Raw genomic sequence first — 25,223 nt, forward strand, 5'->3', positions numbered from 1 at the left:
ACTTTTATGTGTTGGAAATCATTTAACCTGAGAATACCAAAAAAAAAAGCAGTTACGTATAACTTTGCTGTCTCTGGAAAATATTACTTTAAAAGTTACTAAAAAAACCAACAACAAATATCTGAAGCTGCATATAACTAGTCAGCTAAAGGAATTTTCAGAAAACATTGCATATGACATGTAGATTTCAATTGCAAAAAAATTATATATTTACTTGTTTATACACTGATGGGTGTTTCTGAAAACCAATAAAGTGAAGGAAACATTAAAAAAAAACAATTCCGTAAAACTAAACTCATAGTGTAATTAGATTAAATTGCTAAAAATCTGTTATTTAATGTACTTTAAAAAACCAACAACACAATACTTGCCAGTCAACTCCCTTCAATTTACTGTGATGAAATCAGTCACTTGACAATTACTTATGAAATTTGAAATGCAAATTACTGGTGTTAGGTCTATGCTATATATACTAGTTATACACATAATCTTGTTTCAAATGTCACTTTAAACTGCTGTCAAACAAAAGTTGGTAAATCACAGTAAGGTTTTTAAAAACCAGCTACAACGTTCAATTGCCACATGCAGAATGTGGAGTCAATGTCAAACTAATGCTACACCTCTTTGGACAATATGACAAGGTAAACCAGCATCCACAACAAAATCAGATATTTACAACTGGATGCTCGAAACAGCTTGCGTAATGGCACAAAGAATATCCACATGACTGAAAACACACAAAATAATATGTTTTCAGATCAACCACACTTCGTTTGACAGCTATATTCATACATCAAGTGTTTACTCAGATGGTGAAAATCTGGAACCAGATCATACCACACTTTCATGGCACTGATGGTTTGGACAGGAATAATAATTGGTTGACGTACCATTCTCTATACTCTGCAAAATGGTACTATTAATGTCATATCAAACAATACTTCAAATTGCATCATGTCACTGCAACTGTGTATAATGTTAAACTTAGGGAAGATAATGCCAGCCTCCCATGTTTAGTTGGTTGTCACCTTTTTTTCCAATTGAGTATGTTTGTATGAAATACTTTCAGGAATCTCTTCTTATTCTATTTACCACTTCATAAACTAAAATGTTTTGGAAACCAGTTTCTCAGAGAAATCTCTAAAGTTATATCAATACATTGAAGAAATTAAAGTTTCAACCATATTGGAGTGAAATGGTATGAACTCAAAAGATTTAAAGTTGACTCACCAAATTTATATTAAAAAGAATAAACTGAATGAAAAATTACTTGCATTTTAGATCATGTGACAAATAACTAGATTCTTGATTTGCACAAAGATTAACTGAGAATGTGGCAGCACAATTGAAATTAGTTTACATTAGTAGATTTGCCTCAACTAGAATATAATAAACTCCAATTATCTTTTAATGTTTTAGTACTACTGACTAGCTCAAAATTGCTATGTGAAAGTTAAGGCATACATACTGAGTTTAGTTGACTCAATAAACATTTAAGTTTTTTAACAAATTGTAAGTACTTAAACAATTTTAATTGTTATCCGAAGTTAGTAAATGTAACTGTAATAATGTTCTAGAGTTACAACAGCTGTTACTTAATAATTAGAACAATCACAGTAAAAGATAAATATAGACCTAAAAACATTATGTTTGAGGTAAACACAAGTAAATTCTTAAAGGAACTATATGAAGAAAATGACAGTAACTGGTATAATAACCACCTAGTGTAGTTAGAAGCTAATATATAGCTTTAATGCTTGTGCTTTCTGATCATGGCTATCAGTTTAATTATAAGAAGAAAAACAACATATACAATATACAGTGGAACCCCTCTAAAGCAGCCATCTTCAGAACTGAGACAAACTGGCCTGATTAGAGGGGTTCCACTGTACATAATTAGGGATTATGTAAACAAAAAAAAGGGACTGTGATTGAATGACCACTTTCAAGGGATGACCAAATCTGAGGGGTGGCTGCTTAGAGGGGTTCCACTGCATACACTTAATTTGTTGTAATTAATCTTTCAATAGAGGCTCAGGAATAATATACTTGCTTATTTAATAGTTCTAAATAATAAAAAAGATAATTTGTTAGAATAAACATTTTCTTCACTGTTTAAGAATTTATTTTACAATGTAAAATTTAAGTAGTGATGTACTTTTAACATAAGGTACATAAAGATAGATTAATATTTTTATAATCTTGATGTAATAATATAAGTCGTTATTCAACTGTTTCATATTTTATTTATTTTAAAGGTTAAAATATTCTTAATCAATTGGCTTTCTGTTATCCTGTAGTTACAAATACCTGAAGATGATTGCAGAAATTGCAACAGAAGGCTTGTGGATAAAATAAAAACATATAAACAATGTGGAATATGAAACTTGAATAATGTATTTTAACATATGTGTAAACATTAGTAAGTTCATATGAAGAAAGATCTAATTCATAAGCAGAAAAACAGATAATGAAAAAGAGAATAGAGTGAGTTAAGTAATATTAGAGAAATACATGAAATGAGTAAACATTATCATGTCTGTAAACATACTTTAAATGTCTAATATAAGAAATACAGATCTTTCAGTCTTCATAAAAGTACAATCTGACAAATAATTTTGACCTAAGTGATATCAATTTGAGCTTAATGTCATTGTTCAACAACATGCAAATATATATCAGAGGACAAATAAAGAAAAACAAAAACAGCAGAAAAGGAAAGTCCCTGAAAATTCTTTAACTAGGTAAAGAAATATCTCTTGTAAAAATTAGCATTTCCTCACTCATCTAGTAACACTACACATAGCTACATTACTGAATTTATCATACAACAGTTCATAAAATGTTCAGTATTTTTAACCATTATATACTATCATTAAGTATATGTACAATTTATTTACCCACTTCTAGATTTCAGCTGTTTCTGGGTCTTCAAGACTTTTGAAAAGTTATTAAAAAATTTAAATGTGCTAAAATATGTGTAAGTATCAATACTTGAACACAGAAGTACAGTTTATAGAATTCAGTCAAACATAGAAATACTTACAGCAGAAAGCATAAGGAAGGACTCGTGGTTGATTATATCGAGAGCATGACGATCAATAAAACTGCAGCATACATCAGCGAGAGATACTAAGTGGTACAAACTGGCCATGTCATAGATCATGCAGACATTTTTAATATTCAGAATTGCTTTCAGGTATTCTGAGATGGAATGTTCTAGTTCTTCAAATCCATACTTGTGTGCTAGCCCTAATATGTCTAGAATCAATTCTTCCTGAAATATTAATGTTATAATATTTAAAAAGGAATAAGATAAATTAACTTGTACCTTACAAATGGTATAACTGATGTTCTCAGGCCATTTTCGATACCTTATATTGTTTGAGGACTATGTATTCCTAACATTGTTTCCTATTCACTCACAACTGCTGCAACATACTAATGCATTATTATATGTAGACCAATGTTACGAAATGTTTTTGACCATTCTCATCAGAAAGGAACACAATGTGGAGGGTTACTTTTAAAACTGATAAAAAAAATTAAAATAAACAAATACTAAGGTAGTACTGGTACGTATAATAAAGCTAAAAACACTATGCAAATGAAACAATAAATTTCACATATATATGCAAAAGCAGCTCGTTTGGGTTGAGAAAATATTTTACATGAGAAGAGAAAATAAATTTCACAGTTCTAAATGAATTATCTATAAAGTTATCTCTAATCATTCTCTATTCAGGCATACTTACTAATTACTGTTGCATCAGACAAATTATTTTATTATAGAATTTGCAATTAAAAGACTGCATAGAAACAAATAAATTTAGTTATAATGACCATCTTTTTATTTCAGTTTTACCCATGTTATTATTTTGTATCTTATTTGGCTGAGAATACTTGAAAATGGAGAATAAAATATTTTTTATACTTTTAATTAAATTTATACTTTATATAAATATCATTTTAAAAGTCAGTTGCCAAACTAAGCCTAATCTTTAAAAAGCAAAAAATAACATTTAATAAACATTTATATAAACATCTTTTTAAAGAAACAGATCAAATTGAGCTCAATTTTATGTTTATAATTTCATAAGTTATATTTTAAACTAATATTCTTGAAAATTAAACATTTTTTACCATATGAAGTACTATAAAAAAACAAAAAAGTGGAATAAGAGGTGTTAAATGGCTTCAGAGAACTATCTATATTCTTGAATTAAAAGCAGTAATTTAACAGATTCTTTAATATCAAAAGCAAAACACAAAAATTGTATTAGATAAAATAACTATTTTACAAGAAAATTTCCAAATTTACTCAGCGTTGAGTTAGTTTGTAAAGTAGGTACATGAGATTTAGAACTAGTTCTTCATAAGTCAAAAGTTAAAAATAAAAACTTTTCATAAGAAATTGATGCAACAACCAAATTTTGTGATGAAAGATATGAAGTGATATATTAATTTATGTCAGTGTAAATGAACTAATTGTATATGTATAAAAGAAATAGCATCTTAAATACTCTATTCCTATAGCACTCAATAAAGCTCATGAAGTACAAGCACTTGTTTAGATTCTTCGTCAATGAAAATGTATTTTGAAGACATACTCACCTCTCTACACATTAGTTAGATAATATCTTTAAACTACTGTCAAAAAGTTTGAGTATGTACCAGGCCTTTGAATGAAACAGCAATCAGTAATATATTTCAGCCCTCTACCAATAAAGAGCAATAAATCCTTCAAACAAAGTACACCTCCAGAGCACTTTGTGTATATTAAAAATCTACATTACTTTCTCAAGCTACAAATCCCTATTTTGACTCCATTAAAACTGATAATTACTGTAGACATTATTTGTAACTTAAGAGAAGAATGTAGGCACTATTTTCAGCCTTGTTTGTTTATTTTTTTTAAGAATCCTTAGTTGTAGGTTTGGAAATATGATTTGTGCGCTTTTATTCAACTCGTTTCTGTACTTTTTTGATTACCCCTATTCCCCTTTTAATATTAACAATTTTCACTAATCTTGTTTCTTATGTTGTTTTATATTTCCATTTACTTCTTTGTTTGTTTGAAGATAAGCACAAAGCTGCAAAATGGACTATCTGTGCTTTGCCCACCACGGGTATCAAAACGTTGTTTCTAATGTTGCAAGTCCTCAGATGTAGCATTGGGCCACTAGTGGCCATCCATTTACAGAAAATATACATATGTGCATATGTGTTTAGTTGAATGTCACATGGTTTTTCAACAGTTTACTGTTGTACTGGCTTTATTCCAACCAGCCACCACACTGAACTAATTCACAATAAAAAACAAATGTACAATAAGGAATAAACACATGTACTGGTATGCAATTACAATAAACAAAATGCATAATGTAAAATTATTCTTAAAGGAACATATGAAGGTAGAGATTGTATCACCACAGATTTAATGGTCAATTTCCATCAATGTCATATTGTAATGTAACAAAACATGACCAGAAACAAAGCAACCTGATCAGAATGGAATAATGTTTCTTCTAAGATAATACAATGCAGATTAATACAATGTAAACAGATGTAATAACACACTTACTTCGTTAGGTCTACATGACACATATTCATGTTCTTCGACAGTCTGATGTGTAAAAGTGTTAGAACAAGACAACAAAAATAGCACATGCAAAATAAACAAAAGTGACACATTTGGGCACATATCATTTATTCGTTTACACCACCATTCCCAGTTTACCACTGAAAAAGAAAGATCCACTTTTTGAAAGTGCTTGGATTTTTATCATTTTATATTAAGACTTCTTCAGCCATGTTTTCCTGACATCATTAATATTTCAAAACATTCATATCTTTGAGAGACAACAGCTTCCTCTGGGTGCTAAAAAATGTAAGAAATTTGAAGGAATGATGTAAAAACTATGGGAGATGAATAAAGAACAGGTTGAGAATGAAAGTCCCCTAGACCCAATGAACTGTTGCAAAGGAGTCCACATGTGTAGAAGATGAGAGAGCAGAGAGATGTCTCATGATACTAGTCACTGAGACCCATGAAGATCACCTTTCCCAAAGGTGGAACATTAGAAAGGTAGCATTTTCTTCAACTAAAAATGTATTCCTGATAGCTATTTATCTCCTCTCAACAAAACAGCTTTTCTTGATTAGCACTGCCCTCTATCAGTGTAAATTTTTTATGCATGCTACTAGCCTTCCACCTCTCACTTCTGCATACTCACATGCAAATGATCATGCATCAGCTTTCCATTTCTATAGTAATCAGTGTCCTCTTTACAACTGCACTTGTTAACACTTTAAGATTAGTCAGAAGATCTGTGCAATCAGAAATGGAAAATGTCACTAGAGGTAAGTATCTAAAAGAAATACATTTTAAGTGTAGGAAAATGCTAACGTCTGATACAATATCTTATCTTTCTCACAAAATAGTTAGAATCTCACACTGATCAGGTAAAAGACTGATAAAAAATTATCTCCCTTTCAGAAGTACCCAAAGAGAGAATAGGATGTGTGGAACCAAAAAAGAAAACAATACACCTCAGCAGGAGACTGCCCCATATCTGATCCAGGCATACTTTTCACACTTTTATAATTTTTTTGTGAACATAAAAGACATAAAAACATTACAGAATCCCAGAATATATATGACAAATGAATGGAACTCCTAGACATCAGTCAAGTTGATAGGGTGTGACAGACCATACCGGAAATTTGACTTCCTCCAATGCCAGTCAGAATCTGAAATGGTAAATCAGATTCAGGTAGGTTGAGGATCATTTACCTCATCACCTCAAAATGGGAATTGGTAGGGAAGATGAACTTCTGTCCCAAAACTTGTCTCCATTTGTGAGCATTTCCAACTCAACCAATTCCAGATCCACAATGCAACAGACAGAAGGAAAGTGGAAAGCCCTGATAGGTTGAGATCCCCTATACAAAACCTTATGGCAATGGATATGGTACTTTCAATCTACAATAGGAGGCTATACAAAAGTGAGTAAACATGTTCTGCATCCAGCTACAACCAACACCAGATCTGCAGAGAAGTGACAAGCAACATACAGTATAAAGAGATACTGGAAACCTGGAGTACATCTCAAGTTCAAAACCTGGTGGCAATGGACATTTGTCAGAAGGTGGGATACTGGCCAGCATACATGACAATTTACCTACCTGGACAACCTCCACCAAGCATGTACATCTAGAAGATGGTAGGCCTGAGAGACAAAGTGGAATAATATATATATTTATGAGCAGGTCCATGGTAGAAAAGGCATCACACCATCTACAGATTATACTAAAAGTTGTGATGAAACTTTGTATAATGCACGGCAACTGCCTGTTGTGGAGACACAAGTGTAGAGGACGACGTTTCAAAAGTCTTCCTCCTTTCATCAGTTGCTGTCCATTTTACAAAGTTTCATCATGAATACTCTACCTAAACAACCTCTCCATGTATACTAAAAGTCATTTCCAACTAAAACCAGACCAACCGGGAATGTATGCCCAGAAGTTGGTAGAAAGGAAGAAGGCCACAGTAGGAAAAAGCAGTTAGTCAGATACATAGACAAGAATACAGTACAGAACTACAACCAAAATCTGGCTGTATCTGAAATTATCCATTGGGTTCATAATAGGAGGTGAGATACGCCAGCAACAGCTGCAAAATGCCACTACTCTACTCTCAACTGAATGGTATTATTCCTCACTCAGTAGGACAAATCTCTATGGTCCATCATCCCAGTGGCTAGGAACTCATAAGTGATAAGGGTTTTCATACTCCACTAGAAGAAGGGGTCCAAAAAATGCATTGCAGAGTTCAGAGAACATCATCATCAGAAGCAATGCAACAGGTGATCACAACACCTATTTTATACAGTAGAGCAACCACACTGACAGGATCAATAAACCAAAACCTAGCAGTATCTGGAATTATATATCAGGTCTGCAGTAGGAAGGACTATAATGTAATTGACATAGAGCATGGTGCAGAATGGACAGTGAAGATTTTCCAAACTAAAATATAACTTGGTCAGGCACCCCTTGCCACAGAGTAGGATACATAATACTCTAGCAAAAAAGCTTCTATAAATGTATGAAAAGTTTGAAAAAAAATCAACTTTTCAGAATTACCAAAATATAAAAATGTTAAATAAATAGTAAAAAAAAACAAAAAAAACATCAGTAGCATAATAAAAACCACGAGCAAAAACCAGCACGTTTGTACAGTAATAATGCTAATATCAAAGTGACTAACAAATGCGGATGTGAAGAGAGCACTAGTTATGATTGGAGTGGTATTGTACTTCTATCGACTGAGAGCTGTTGCATGATAAGTTAAATGTGGATATGCAGAAAGAGGAGGTGGAAAGCCAGTGCTAGTTGAGAAACGCTATTCTGTGAGCAGAGGTAAGACATTGTAATTGAAGTAGTGAGGCTATGAGGAACAGGATTATGGCCAACATTACAAGGCTTCTGAGGACAAGAAACAGGCTGGAATTTCTATGATGAAAATAAATGGAAACTAAATTCAGCAGAGATGACTGATGATGAGCTGTTTCAGTTTGAGCTCCAGAAAGTTAAGCATTGAAACTAAGTAAGTCAAAGAAACAAATTATATGGAACTCTGAAAAGGAAGAAACTGAAGCTAAGATGTAGAATAGGCAGTTGTGATCTCCACAGTAAAGCTGTCAGGGTTGAGGTGTAGAACCTTGGAAAGAAGATGAAAAAGTACAAACAGCAAAGATGCTGAATAAGTGAAAAGCAAAAATGAACAGACTGAGGGCAAGAGATAGTCAAAATTAAAAATAAAGAGATCCTTAAGTAGGCAGAAGAGACACCAGGAACTGAAGTTTAAGATAAGAATTTTGAACATGTGCCATGAACTAAGACTCTCAAAGTCTAAGGTATGTGGCTAGTGAAAGTTAACACAAAGGTGAGACAAAAAGGAATCTACACAAAAACAAATATCAGGGGAAAAGAAGACAGCTAAAGGAAGAAGGCTCATACAGCAAAGTAACCTAAAAATCAATAAAGATAAATGAACTAATAAAAATGTTATATTCTGTGAAACCAAACCTCATGGTCCAGAATGGCAGTGACATCACTGATCATCAGAGTACCTCCAGTTGCTAGTGAAATAATACAAGATGACTCAGACTCCTGCTGAGTAGCATATGAACCACAAAATGGGTTAGAAATGTGGATTCATGAACTCATGGTTGAAATGTTTTTACAAAAATATATTCCCCTTTTTGCATGATAGTAAAATTCCCAAAAATTAATTAAGGAAAACAAAACAAGCTGAACAAGTAAGTGAAATTTAAAGTATGAGTGCAATGCAAACCTAGTAATTCTGAATAAAAATAATATAACTCACATGTTTGAAGGGGGTTGTGTAACTGAGTGTAGGAATGTAGAGGGTGTGCTTAGATTTTTGATAATATATATTAATATAGGTATAAAGGTGTTCCTTCGTGTTGATTTATTTTGGTCTTAAGTTGTTGTATAAGTAAGACTTCTTTAATTTTGCATTTGTTTATATTTGTTTCTTCATAACTCAGCAGATCTGAAAAAAAGAATGTGTCACCCATGTATTTTTGGAGAGTTATAGTCTGATGCTGGTTACATTATAGACTGGTGCAGTAAATGTAGGGGTGAGGGTTTCATTTAAATGATTTACATATATGCAAACAGCATTTTGGCAGTAGCTCAAAGTATTAACTATCTCTTCTGCAGAGAGGCAAGTAGCATTGATGAATATTTTGTAATACTTAAAAATATATTTGCAACTATTTGTTTCTTTTTAGCCTTCATACTAGTTGATTATGATAAATTTTTAAACTTAAAACACTTGTTAAGAATTTTATGAAACAAAAATGTGCAATTAAATGGAATTTTTTAATTTGCAATTTATACAAGTAAACTTTTATTATTGTAATCTGACAAAACTCAACAGTGATGAAACCGGAAAATTTTCTAATATGTTTAATAATTTTTTAACGTGTTGTACTTAAACACAATAATATTAACTTTTTCACATTTATTCACTATGCAGAGTTAACAGAATATGTTTTGGGCAAATTTGTAATGTCATTGTGTATTTTAATTTGTAATGTCATTGTGTATTAATGTATTAATGTAATGTCATTGTGTATTTTAATTTTTTTCTTGTCATATACACACTTTATAGTTAAGTTTCTCCATTAGAGCAAAATTCAATGAACAGTTACTTTGTAAAATACTTTTGAAATTATTGAAAAAGAAAAAATAAAGACACTAAAAGTAAGCCTCAGAAATATTAGATCAACCACCAAAGGCTACAAAGTTCTTTTCAAAGGTTGCTTTTTATATTTAAAGTACATGTATTCAGTGTACATTTAATATTTCAGGGTCAAGATTTAATTAAGTCTTGTGATTAAAAGTTACTCTCTGAATCCTAAGCATTTATATGCATTTTAAGAAAATATCTGTAAAAACAGAGAATCTCTTAGTTTTTTTTGTTTACTTTCAGATACATACACCACAATATGAAAACTCAGTGTTTACTTGTTAATGCGAACTAAAACTCTGGTGGTATCTTTGATGTAAATAAATGTTAAAGTGATGTCATAAACACAAATAATAAAATAATAGTTTTATAAATAAAAAAAAAATTATCTGTTTGTTTCACTTTATTCCACCTTACTTTTTATGTGTTGCAATGTAAAACCAATAACTTTTCTAAATCATAAAAGCTAAGTTTCATTGAATGCTATCCAAACTGTGCTTTATAATCAACCCAATATTTAGTATCAACACTCTACAAGTGTTTCTGAATAATTCTGTGTTTCATGAAAAGTTGTTGACATTTGAAGTTCACCTTTCTGTTTCCTAGGATCAAATGTCCAGTATAGACATACTTCAACAAAGCTTTGAAAGCTGTTAAAGATGTTCCTTTTAGTTCTATTTCAGTCTGTTGTGACTCCCTCATACCTCCAAAGAGCAAGGCCCTAGCAAAAACAATAACTAAATGTAATGAAATAATAAATACACAGATAATAACCAATCTAAAGAGTTTTTGAAACTTTCAATTTACACCCAACCATATTATAATCTATAAAAAGTTCAATCTTAATTTCTATGTTATTGTAATTGTATGCTGGTCTCTTCTGATAACACAAAAAAATTTAAACATTTATCATTCTTAAATTTTGTTTAATAAAGACTGGAGCTATGTCAAACATACCTACACCTTATTATCATTTAAATGATCAAGAGAAAACAGTAAAAATAATGAGAAAGTTCATATAAACATAAATTGAGTGAATGCACATGTAGACAGAAACAATTTTTTTCAGAAAAACAACAAACAAATATGATATGTAATACCAGAATATAATGATAGCATTTCAACAAGCATGTACAAGATATGCAAGTCCTGGAACTTCTTTTGGTGAAATGCGACCTTCTGACCTATGAGTGTAGTAATACATTACGTTTATGGGCATTACTATAGAAACAAATACAGAATTTCAGCGTGTTAGTCTATTTGCAAAATAAATACTACAATGTATTATTTTTAGCCTTAAAACTACTAAGACAGTCCTTAGGGAACTGCATTTGATTTTGTCTTACAAGTGTTGAAAAACCAAAGTTAAAAAAAACATTTATTTATGGATCTTATTTCACAGAAAAAAAAAGGTATTATTTAGTAATTCATTTCAAAAGCTAATACTTTCATTTATTCTTTTTAAACCACATTAAACACATATAATTTACAGTTTCATCTAATTCAACATTATCTATAAAGTATACACAAATTTTGAAGCTAAAATAGGATGGTACACTTTTTTATTTTATAGTAAATCAGAAAGTCAGACATCTAATATTCCTTTATGTTACTGTATGAAGTAAAGTATAACCTCAATAGGAAAAAATAGTTACTTAACCATGACTAGGTTGAAAAGAAACCATGCTTAAACAGAATAACCATATTTTAATGAACTAGGATATTCATGTCTCTGAATATCGTACTTGTATTTTATACATAATATATTTGCATGTAGAATATTTTACGGCATAAAATCTTTTAATTAAGTCGATTGAATGAAACTCCAGTAAAATGTTTTTCTTAATACTTTACGTTTTCCCTCATATTTAAACTATAACAAATACTACTGTACTTATCTAATGTACATTCTGTACACTTATATAAAACATATAGTGGCAAAACTGTCATCTCAGCAAATTGTCTTTAACCTTCAGTAATGTAAGTAGATACAAACATGAGATGTAAATGATTACCTTTGGACATAAATCAATTAGTGTCATAAAAATAAACTGATTTTCAAACTTATAATTAATGATTGAAGTCAAGAAAATAGTCACCTAATCAAAATCAGTGCTCCTAATTATTCAATCTATCCAGTTAACTAAAACATTGTCATAATGGTTTCTCATTATTATTATTATTGTCATCACCCACATTTTTTAAAAATATAACAGAAATTAGGGTTTGTAATTATCACTATTTTTAATTATTTCAACTATCAAAAACCAAAATATTATCATAAAGATTTCTCATAAATATATATTTTTTATTAATTCAAGTTTGCACAGCTTTAGGCAGACAAGGTGAAGTGATCAGAGAGGTTGCCTCATAATTCATGTCTTAGGGTTGATTTTTGTTGCTACCAAACATGTTGGCTGTTTCAGTCATGGGGACATTACATTTGTTCTTGTTTTATTTTTGACTTATAGTAAAATAAAGCTAATACGGTTAACTGGAACTATCCCTCATTTTGAAGGTGGGATAACCCACTGGCAGCATCCACTATTAAAACTAGGGTGGCTATTTCAGTGTAAAGTAAAGTGAAAATTTACAATTTATTTTTTATACAGTGTTATGTTTCAAGGGTATAATTGCTTAACTGTAACTTTATGGTGTAAAATTACTGGTTTTTTTTTATTGTGTTACACTGTATTTTGTAACTTACACAATTTTATTCTTTAGTTCCATATAAAGTATAAATCTACTTTCTTGATTGTGCTGTGATGCGAGTTGTGATAGACACTAGCATGTCTATAACCCACAACTCTCTGATCACAGGGTAAATGCTTATAATACAGCATTCTTTATCCACTCAGTGATGCAAACCTTCAATCTTATTAAACAAATTAAGTTGTCATTACTTCTTCGTTCACATGCATGCACCTACTGGCACACAATCAGAACGTAATATTATACAAAAGTAACTTCCACTGATAATACCTTACAAGTTTTCTACTTATTTGTTTGTGCAGTCATCTCATTTAAGCAAGAACTATAGAGTAATATGTAATTCAAGACTCACCTACTTTCTACAAGATGGTTATTGTCATTTGGTTTGTCATAAACATTCTATAGCAGTAACTGTAAACATATGATACTGATATACATGCTAAACAGCAATATACAAATACTTAGCTGCCAAGTTAAGAGACAAGTTCTGAGCCAATGGTTTTTGTTACCGTCAAGCTGCAGACATTATCATGTACATTTTTATTCTACAAGGGCCTGATTGGATTTTATGCTCAGCATGTGAATATCACTTGTCCAGTGCTTATGAAATGTATGGTGTAAGTCATCTTTAGGTGTTAGTAAACAGATTCCTGGATTTCTTGATGTGTTGTTATCAAGCTAGTCAAGGCTACTGTTGGTGACCTAGTTCCTCCCGATGAAAATAAGGTCATCACATGTGATAAGTTGCAAACGTAAATGTACTGAATGATTTTTGATAAACAAAATCCAAACTCAATAAATTAATATCATATATTAAAATTTCCAAGTATCAATCATTTTCTTAAAGTAACAAAAGTATAGCACATACACGTTCTTCCACATTATGCTTCATAATGTATACAATATTACACAAACACACTCCATGATTATGTGTAAACAGGATGTAACTACAATAGTCTTCACGAACCTATACAAAGACAAAAAGTAATATTCTAAGGAATTTTGTCATTTTCAGTTGAAAAGTCTTATTTAAAATTCTTAAAACTTTTAAATACACATTATGACTCGCATAATTTATTCAACCATGACACATGTTTGCTTAAGGAAGTTAAAGTAACACTAATAAATAAACATATTAATAAAACCATGTAACAAAATTTTTACTTTTTCTTGTTCCTGGGCAGAAAGTGTTATTTCCCAGTTGCTCATGCCTAAAGTAAATGGAAAAGACCTATTTTTCTCTTCAAACTTTGCTTTTGTGACCTAGAAGTGTATAACAAAAACATGATGGGAGACTATATTTGGGGACTGATACACGAAAGTGATTTACATTGCAGTCACAAATCTTAAAAACTACTCACTTCTAAACATTTTTGTATGACTATAGTATAAATATATGTAAATCTTAATTCATATGTTGTTTTATTCAGATCTTATGCAAATGAAAATGTGCACACTTGCCTGTTATTACATGGAAAATAGGTTAATTTCTAAATTTCATTATCCAGGTCACAAAAGCAAAGTTTGAAGGGAATAATGGCCACTTTCTGTAGTTTTACAACGTAAGCAATTAAGAAATAACACATACCATCCAGGAACAAAATTAGTGTTACATAGTGTTATCCATTCACAGTAGCGATACATAAACAGATAACTATGCCTTCATTACAACTTTACATTCACTCTGCTTTGACATAGTTTGGCTTCGATTCATCTCATAGACTGCTCTAAACTCCTTTTTATCCTTTACTACTGCTTATCTTGGTTTTTGAGTTTATTTGTTGCAGCTGGTAAAAACCAGACATACACTAAACGCTCATAACTATTTCATATTCTGTACACTGTAATAAATAATAATATTTTATTTTACTGTGCCCATTACACGTAGTTATAATAAACAAAATTTCGTCAATTTGCCTGTGTCTGTCTGACTGTGGATTGGTTTGTTTCATACAGACCAGTATTTATTAATTCAACACAAAATGCCTGTAAAACAACGTAGCTTAAATAGCGTGCATAAAAATGATAGATTGTTTGTTTTTTTTTAATTTTGAGTACTGACAGGAGTTATGCCAGCATACTTTCTGACTAACAGTTTCTCAGAGTAACAATTTTCAATAATGCTATCTAACTGTTTAGATATTAATAATACTGAATGCAGAGATGTAAGTAATGAAATAAAATTATGTTCACTCGAGAGAAAACAATCAAGGAAATCACCTTCCCTCATGTAAGGTTGCATTTCTCCACTGATTTTTTTAAAATTTAATCCATGCAATATGTTCACTTTCATTGGTCATAACTAAAGGAATGTGTATTGACCATGCATTCCTCCTCAGGAAAGCCAAGAAAAAAGATTAAATTCCTCAAGGAAAGTTAAATTCCTAGGGGACATAGTATTTTGATTCCTGGAATGTAGTAGTACCCAGCTTTCTATGTTTGACAACGTCTTTCACTTGGTGCAATTACTAAGAAATAAGTTTCCACACTGCGTAAACAGCTTAACATGCCTCTCAAACCCATATTTTCACATGCTATGATCAAGGGGTATTGTATTGTTTTATTTGTTTACAAATGTTTGGAAGCTTATAATACCTTTTTGGAAGTATTTATAATTATCATGCTATCCTGTGGAAGGTCTTAACAATATATGAATTTAAACACAAATGTTCAAAATGCTTATAGAATTGTGCCAATAGGGTTATATCCAAGAACGTGATGTTTATGGAAAACAAGGGTTTATTACACAAATAGTAACATCAACATTTGTTTCCTACAGAAATTTTATTTGGTAAATTGGGAGTTACTACATTTTGCAAATAATATATATTAGTAAAAAGCATATAATCATATGTGCAATTAAATAACCCACAAAAGTAGTTTTCTTTCATTACAACTTCAGTTTGGAAGTTCAACAATGCCTATATATTACTGTGAAATATAGAAATGAATGCATTACAACCTTTGTGCTATTAACTTAGTTTAACTAATTTGAAAATCATTACTTATTTTAATAATTAAACTTTTGGAATCTGTATTAAAACATAATACATAATGTATATTACATATTAATGAACAATGGTACAATCAACAACTATGAAGATGTGGAATTCACATGGTGTATGTAAATTAACTACAATTACTAATTCCCTAACATATATTAATTGAAATTCTACTCAGGCAAATGTGTATGAGAAACAAGGACTTTAGCCTATAACTCATAAGCCTTAAACAAAACAAAAATGCTGTGAGGAGAAAAAACAGCAGCATACATTTCCAATGGTATCTACATGGCTCTGATAGTAATACATGATAACATGAAAATACATTTGGGCATATATTTAAGATTATGGCAAGAATGGTCTGTCCAATTTAATTTAAATAAATAAGTTTTGAAACATGGCGGGTGTCTAAGTTATTTCACACAAATCATAAAAGGAGTTAATTCAAATTCTGTTTCAATGATTTTAACTTGAATATTTTAGAATCAATATTTTGTCATTTTAACAATGATTTAGTGTGATTCATTCGAAAAATGATTTTTTTTCCAAAGAACAATAAAAAATGTATATTTTAAATCACCTTGCTTTTGTTTTTTGAAGCTTTTACATCAAAAAAAACTTTTTTTTACACTGAAATGTTGTAATGCTTATGATTAACCGATAGCAGTTTCATGTAAATTCACTTTAAGTCCAAAAGATAAATAGAAATAAATTATTTGATCACTAAAAATGACCTAATAAAAGCTATTCATTTCAAGTAAACATTACAATTGCACAATAAATCCTTTTAAAATAAAATTAAAATACAGTATGGGTAAAAGTGTGTGTGTGTTTTCTTACAGCAAAGCCACATTGGGCTACCTGTTGAGTCCATCCACCGAGGAGAATTGAACCCCTACTTTTAGCATTGTAAATCCATGGACTTACCACTGTACGGGTGGGGGATATGGGAGAAGGAAACACACAAAAAATTACAACATTAAAAGTATATGACACTCTAATATTCAGTTTCAATTCAAATAAAACTTAAAAGTAAATTGCAGCCAAAATAAAAGAAAATGGTATAAACTCAAATATAATAAAATATTATGAATGCATTTTAGAATGACAAATATAATGCACCTGAAACAATAGAAAAAATGTTAGTATAACAGAACTCACCAGCATACTGTATTGCAAAAGCAAAATGTTATCTAACCTGAAATATTCACTTCTAGCTGCTAGTATTACTTTATGTCCTGGTAGACGTATTCCTTCTACAATTAAAGACACATCACTATACTCATCATTTATGTAAAGGGAACCAATGTGGACTGACAACGAAGCTGTATGATCAACTTCTCCAACCGAGGTAGGTCACCAAGATGATTGTCACTCATCTTCAGGTTAACGTTTCATAAATTCTTTTCACAATATAACTCAATGACATGCCTGAAATAACATGATTCTTTGTTTTATAGATCAACCTTGTTAATAAATGAATTACTAAGAATACAAGTACATATATAATGTACACACACACAAAAAAAAAGATGCAGGTGTTATAATTTTCCAATACTGAAAATATATTTCTGACAGGTGCTTACATCACCTCAGATATGTAATCATTCTAGTACAGTGATACCCTCTACAAAGTTTTTTGTATTTCACAAGTATTTCACTCCCATGTACCCATCGATTCACATGGTTTAACTGATTCTTGCATGCAAATTATCATGCAACAAACCTCTACAAAGAAATACACTACCCCCACCGATATGACTCCCTATATGCTATTCTACCTCACTATCCCTTTGAGCTTAGGCCAAAACCTAAGCACCAGTTGACAGTGGAGAGGAAGGGTGGAAAGTATGAGCTCTAGTTAATCCCTGTCAGAAATATATTTTCAGTACATGAAAACTTGTAACTTCCAACAAGATATCTTACTTCTACTCACTAAATAGCTAGAATCTCATATTGGATAGGAGGAGCAACCTGGGGTAGAGAGAATGGAGATGCATGTCATGAAAGCATCCAAAGGACATCCTTCCAAAGATACCCTCTCATGAGAGGAATATACATGGGAGACTGCATCATTTCTACACCAGGTCTTGTCAAAATATGGAAATTTTATTTGGGGTCAATCTGAGTGAAAAATCATGAGGAGCACATCCCAATAGGAGAGAGCACAGGTTCGACAGTAACCCAAAACCACAAAAGACAATTAATTTGATTTCCTTAAGAATTAAATATGGGTAAATTAAAGGATGTACCCTCAGGTGTAGAGTGGATAGAACATAATGGACTCTAGATAAGAAGCTAAATGCATCCAAAACTTGATCATCTGGGGATAGGAAAGAGGATCATACTGTCTTTACCTTAAGTTCAACAGACCAGAAGGAGAAATCCCACCACTGAACTGTGAATGGGGTACACTTGAGCAGAGTAATATAACATGCATCTACATAATTCATTCAAATGAAAACAAACAGGAGCAATCTCAACTGCATTAACAACCTCAATATAGAGGCATCAAGAGGTAGTGCAAGATGCTGAAACAAATCAGCCAACAAGTACTCCCATTGTGACTCATAACATCTGGGCAGTGCACCTGAAATGAGTGAGGTATCAAGAACAGTTGAAACATGTGAGGAATCAGTGAGTGGTTTAGCTCTAAATACAAAATTAACCTGCTGTGAACCTACTTACATGTGGAGGTGGAATGACGGATCCCAATCAAAGGGATGAACTGCATTTGTGCCAGCACACCACATGTGTGAGTACATCATGATGATTGGTTCAGCTCTAAATCAAAAACTTAACTGCTGGGAACCAGCATTTCTATACGGTAGGATGAGGGATCCCAATCATATGATACGTGTGAACGTGGAAGGAACATAACAATAGCAATAAAGTATGGGAGGTGAAGACTTCACGGTGTTGGAGAAAAATGAAAAATATGGGATAAGGCTGCTCATAAACTTACAATCCAGGAGACAGAAAACTTCTGATCAAATAACTAAGTGAGGAAATCCAAATTAAGAAAAACAGTGGGATGAGAAGATAACATATGACCTAAAAACCAATGGCAGAAAACATTCACTTACATTGATAAACCTCCATGGCAAAAGGATGTGGTGACTGAGGCGTGACAGGATGATCACAGGTTGCTAGTTTCAAGTTTCTTTGAGGACCACAAACAACTTTGAATAAAAACACAAAGAAGGGTGAACCACAGGTTCAATGGTATTCTGAGAGAGAAGATCCTGTACTATCTTGGACAGAAGCTGACATGTGGTGGGATCCCAAGGCAATGGAAAAGAAACAGGGATCTAAGACAATGGAGGAGAGGAGAGAAAGTTGATCAAGATATTTGGATAAAATCTGAGAGACTTACAAATTTCTATGAAGTTTGCTGTAGATGAATAAACACAGATAAATGAGCCTTAACTAGACCAGAACCCACAGGATACTCCCCAATAGTTGGTAGCATAACACTACATCAAATACAACAAAGATCTTCTTGTGGAAGAACAGGTAAAGGAAAGAGAAACAAGTGATGGTTAAGACTCAGTGCAAGACAAACAATCAACTAATGAGGAAGGGATCTATTGCTACCTTTTAGTTTCCACTCAGAATTTCAAAGTTGCTGGAAGATCTCCTAACACAGATTGATGGAGAAAACAAGCCAAGCACAAGTCCCTTAAATAAAGGAGATGATAAACTTAGGGCAAAAACCATGTTCTTCTCCAATAGATTCTAACAACAGAGAAGCCACATACAAAAAGAAAGAGTCAAAGTCAATAAATGTGCCAACAAGAATGTAACAGGGGCAAATGTATATCCTAAAAATCCCCTCAGGAACTTGGTGGATCAACTAAGAGAGAAGGTGTGTATGGTGGACAAGCAACATGGGATAGACATGAGGGTAAGGCAAAGGTGAGAAAATTTGGCTTGGGACAAACAAACAGGACAATCTTCAATAGGTAAATTTGAAAATCAAAGAAAGGAAAATCAATCTGATGGTAAGCTAAAAGAACCTATTCCAAAGCCCTTGAAGGGTGAGACATGCCAGCACCTTCATGTAACTGAGATACAAAATGCTTAGCATGAACCCAAATATCTGGAGATGGTGGAAAAACAAAACACTGAGAGCAAGATGTATATGCAAGAAGGAAAAAGAGATGATTATGGCAAATCAGGGAGAGAGATGAAACAGAATATACCTGGAAAATCATGTTAAAAAAATTATTAGGCCTAGCAGAACCCACAGAAGGAGCTAAGACAGACACAGCAAATTCAGGTAAAAAGGCTGTCAAATGCTTCATCATCATGAACAGATTTGATTTGTTTAGGAGGAAGTTGGGCAAATCATGGGGAGACGTTTGGCTCAAATAATGATCAATCTCTATATGAATAATTGCCAATAATCCCTCACCTGAAGCCTGAGTAAATGCACTGGAAAGGTACAACTTCCATCATGGTAACTTGCACTTTGGAATTCTTAATGCAAAATGAAACCAAATACAACTGTCTTGGTGAAGAAAGAAAAGCAGAGAAGAAATTACTAAATTCCACATAAAAAAAACAACAAAACAAACAAAGATGAAACAAGGTAAAATTACTGCTATGTAAAATATGTAGGAAATTGAAAATAACTGATACAAAGAAAAAAGAAACAAAATTTGAAGCAAGCACTAAAGAAAATGCCAAACAAGAAGTGATAAACAGGTAGAATAGAATAAAGGAGTCACATGTGTCATGTGGGTATGGGACTCAACTATTGGTGTAGGTTTATTGAAGTATAATTTGCATGCAAGAATCAGTTAAACCATGTAAATCAAGGGATCTGTGGGAGTGAAAGGCTTGTTGCATGCAAAAATATTTGCAACTAGAAAGCATCATTCAACAAGAATAGCTATATCTTTGAGCAGAAGTAAGATAACTTGTAAGAAACACCAATTTTATTACAAACTATGATATAAAATAAAAATTTACAAACAATTTTCTCTCTTGTGGATTAACTAAATGTATGACAAAAGATATAATTAGGATACAAGTGTTCTAATACTATTTTACAAAAATTATCTCTGATACTAAAAACTGACAGAAGTGTAGTCTCACACCACAACTTTTTATTTTATTCAACCAAAAAAAAAAATAAAATGTACTCACACTTACGTAACTAATTTTCTTAATTTCATATAAATGAAAAACAGTAGAAAACAATACATTTTGTAAAATTAAAAGTAATTTTTTCTACAATTATAATTAAATGTCTTGTAAATTTGTACATGTGCACATAAACTGTAGTTACAGTTGAGAAATTTATATTTCACACTTCCATAACTATAAAAGAATGTATCACTGTTCTGTGAGGTACATTTACATAAATTTATCAGCTTCATTGGAGGTATTTTGCATATGCTTAGCTGACATCCCTGTAAACATAATGTAAAGTTCATAAACTTAAACTAATCTTCTACTTAACACAAAAGTTTCATAGCATCAAAGACACTTAGTAATTAATGTCTTACACTTGTCTGACCCTAACTTTACTTTTACATTACAGCTCAGCTGGGATAAGCCATTCTCAAATGAAGGATGAAAAAGAGAATTGTACAAGTTAGTATGAGCAGTAGATTTTTAAATTAATGCACTGCTGCCTGCCTGAAGCATGTCTCCTCAGGGTACAATTGATTTGAAGTTGATTTTAAAAATAACAGCTTGTTCCTTTAAGGTTTTGAAGGGCATTAAGGATAGGTTATGTGTGAACCACTTGCCACTATTCTTTGAAAGTCCTTGAATAGTGAGCAGTTACCAAAGGATTGGAAGTTAGCTAGTCACTCTCTCCTTTATAAGAAAGGTGATAAAGATTGTAGTAGTAGGTACAGGCACATTAGTTTTACATCAGTTGTGGGAAAAGTTTTTGCAAAGTCATTTAACAAAGTTTTATAATTTTATTGAATAGTCAACACAGTATCACTGAGGAAAAATTTTGCCTCAGAAATGTTTTGATATTATTTGAAAAGTTTTCTGTTTATGCAAATGAAGGTAAAGATGAAGATTTCTTGTATCTGGATTTTCAGAAAGTATCTGATAAAGTGCCACACAAAAGGCTTGTAAAAATGATCTCTTAGGGTATGGAAGATAAGTTACCAACCTGGACAAAAGAGTGGCTGGATGGAAAAAAGCAAAGGGTTGCTGTATAGTTCAGTCAAACAGTCAGGATATTTCTGATCTCAGTCTTAGGGCCTGTGCTCTTTTTGATGTACTTCAATGACATAGATGATGGACTGGTCAAAAAAATTACTTCAATTTGCAGATAATATTAAGGTTTTGGGTGTTGCTAGCTGTAAAGAGAATGCTGCTGATTTATAAACAAATTTAGAACATTTAGTGTTGGCCAAATAAATGGAAATTGAGTTTTAATTATAATAAATGCAACATAATGCATAAGGATCATCATAATTCAAATTATAAATATAATTTGGATGGGAATAACCTTAATAGTGTCATGAAAGAAGGGGATCTTGGTGTAATATTTGAAGAACCATAAAAACAGTGTTCTGTTGCTTTTGTTTAGGCAAATTGGATTTTAGATTGTACTTAGAGAATGGTTAAGCTACATCTGGAATACTGTGTTCAGTCTTGGGCTTCTTACCTTAGGAAAGACACTAATTCATTGGAAAGGCTTTAGAGGAGAAATAATTAATAGAGATGATTAAAACTGTAAAGGGAATTGATTGTGGTGATGCATCATAATTTTTCATACTTAACAGTTAGAACAGTAGAAATAGGAGACACAAATATAAATTTTGGTAGAGTAGGAGTCATCTTAAGATCAGACAGTTTTAGTTTTCTCAAAGGTGGTTTTCTGGTGGAATAGTTCGCCTTCAGATGTTATCGAGGCAGTAAATTTAAGTGAGTTTAAGCAAATAAGGGCTGGCTTTAAGATTTATTTACTTATTTGATGGATTTAGTTTAGTTTAGAAGACATGATGCCTGAGATAAGCCAATAGATCTCTTGTTGCCACAAAATGTTATGATGTTAAAACAGTCCTCTGTATATATATGTGTGTGTGTGTGTGTGTATACACACAAACATATCTCACTTACATGGTGTATTTGACATAAATGCAGGTATAACATGGGTGTTACTTTACAGTTTCTATCTTATATAATCTCTAGATTTAAAAGTAAAGAAGGGTCTTGAATCATTTGACATAAAAGTAGACTTTTGCTGGAATATTAATTTTTCAAATAAATACTTGTATTATTTGACTTCCAAATAATTATTTTCCCATTAAAATACTTATAATTATACATCAATATGCAATACTAATGTAATTTTTTAAAACCTATTCACAGAAATACTAATACAGCTCTTAATGCTTGTTTTATTTATTTTAAATACAAATTTTAATATTCACGTTATAATTTTCAGTCAAGACAATTAGATTTTCAAGGACTATATAAGAAGGAAAGCACTGTATATTATATAACTGTTTTAAATAAGAATTAATACAACTGAAAAATTATTTGGTCTATGTAACTTTCTGCATTCATTAATCATCAAAATTACTTTGTTGCATAATATTTATGCTTACTTATTACTGAAATAACACATAGCTGATTTACAAATCTACAATAATTCTTTTGTCGTACCTTTATTAAATTTCAATAAATTATATGTTGTAGGAAGCAGCATTACAGATTTTAGCTACTAAAACATAGCTCAATCATACAGGGGTGAATGAAATTCATTTCATCAACATGCAGGACAACATATGTTCCCATTTAATTTTACCCTTTAACAGGTATTTTTATTTCAGTTGTTCTACTGCTAGAAAACTTCTACATAGCTTGCAAGACTCCCTGGGAAGTTTTATGCAAGTAACAAATGTATTTAAATTAAATAACTTGTATTATTTAATTGCATTTGTATATAATGGGAGTTCCCAGCTCCAGGAAAAATATATAACATAATAAAAATTAAGAAAACTCCCAACCTGGCCCTGAATACACACACACACACACACGAAAAGTTTAGATAAAAAATGCAATATACACCTCAGCAGTCACTGTAATAATAGTAATATTTTCAACTACTCTTGGTAGTTAACATTTTCTTCAATTGAAAATGTATTTCCAATACATACCTCCACTCACAAACAAACTTTCTCAATGTTCTCTATCTGTGCAAATCTTCACTTACCACTAGCTTTGGTACTCCCATTTATCTCTGCATACTAACATGCCAATAATTATTCAGTATTAACAGGAATGCAATACTACCCCTATCATAACTAGCGCCCTTTCTAATCTTGCTGCTGTTAATCACTTTGAGATCAGTCAAAGCACATCAAACCACAGCAGATGTGAAGAGAATGGGTGGGAAATGTAAGCAGAAGTAACTTTCTATCAAAAATACATTTTCAGTTTAAGAAACTGTTAACTACCTAGACTATATCCCATCTCTTTTCATAAGAAGCTAGAATCCTACATTGAACAATGAAGGGCTGAGGAAAAGGTGACCCTTCTTGAGGAAATGCCTAGAAAAAAAATCCATGGGTTTTAAGAATGAGCTAAAAACAACACTCCTGAACTAGGTATACTCTTTACGTGTTAGTAATGTGTCACTGAAGGAGCAGAAACTAAGAAGGACCCCAATTAAATATACAAAAATAACTAGAACCACCCTATATAAAGTGGCTAGAATGCAGCAAACTGTAAAAAGAAGAGAACCACCTCAACCAACACCTAATGGTATACAGAACTGTACATCAGTTCTGCAGTAGGAAGAGGGTCCTTCACCTTTAAGCTCCAGAATGGGTGCCTTCAGGGAATAAAAGCCTCCATATGAAAAACCCACATTATCAGGTAGACATCTCCAATATAATCAACACCAGATCTACCAAGAACTGGCAGATGGTAAGAAGGGTTAAAGGACCCAGTTGGGTGTTTGTCCTCAGTCCAACATCTGAAAGCATCTAGAATTGTACATCAGGTCCATGATAGGAAGAGCCTCAAATGCTACAGATCATAAGAGAGAATCAGTAAACCCTGTCTGCTTTACTCATGTTAGTACATGAATGTATGGTCTAGGACAAACATATTTATGAAGCAAAAACCCATGAGGTATACCTACGAGTAGCCCTGCAGAACACTACGACTCAAACGATAGATGCAATATGACCTTGGTATGTGTTATGACATTGTATTTTGGAAGCACAGGGAACAGA

At 31.9% G+C, this 25,223-nt stretch overlaps 1 protein-coding gene across 9 annotated transcripts in view; it reads right to left on the reverse strand.

Annotated features, from left to right (window-relative positions):
- Positions 1-3,007: 3,007 nt before the first annotated feature.
- Positions 3,008-25,223, reverse strand: part of LOC143252289 (BTB/POZ domain-containing protein 9-like) — a 36,517-nt gene continuing 14,301 nt past the window's right edge. For 6 of the 9 annotated variants that reach the window (XM_076504193.1, XM_076504190.1, XM_076504191.1 and 3 more), the window contains 3 exons: positions 17,198-17,430; positions 10,877-11,006; positions 3,008-3,277 (listed from right to left, as the gene is read on the reverse strand). In XM_076504193.1, the coding sequence (XP_076360308.1) occupies positions 3,023-3,277; positions 10,877-10,987 (366 nt within the window). In that variant the 5' untranslated portion in view covers positions 10,988-11,006; positions 17,198-17,430 and the 3' untranslated portion in view covers positions 3,008-3,022. Of the gene's footprint in view, positions 3,278-10,876; positions 11,007-13,349; positions 13,757-14,161; positions 14,261-17,197; positions 17,431-25,223 lie in introns of those variants that run through there. The other 3 variants (XM_076504197.1, XM_076504199.1, XM_076504198.1) reach the window with 3 other exon arrangements.

Source organism: Tachypleus tridentatus, chromosome 6 (genome assembly GCF_004210375.1).
Source record: "Tachypleus tridentatus isolate NWPU-2018 chromosome 6, ASM421037v1, whole genome shotgun sequence".
Classification (NCBI taxonomy): domain Eukaryota; kingdom Metazoa; phylum Arthropoda; class Merostomata; order Xiphosura; family Limulidae; genus Tachypleus; species Tachypleus tridentatus.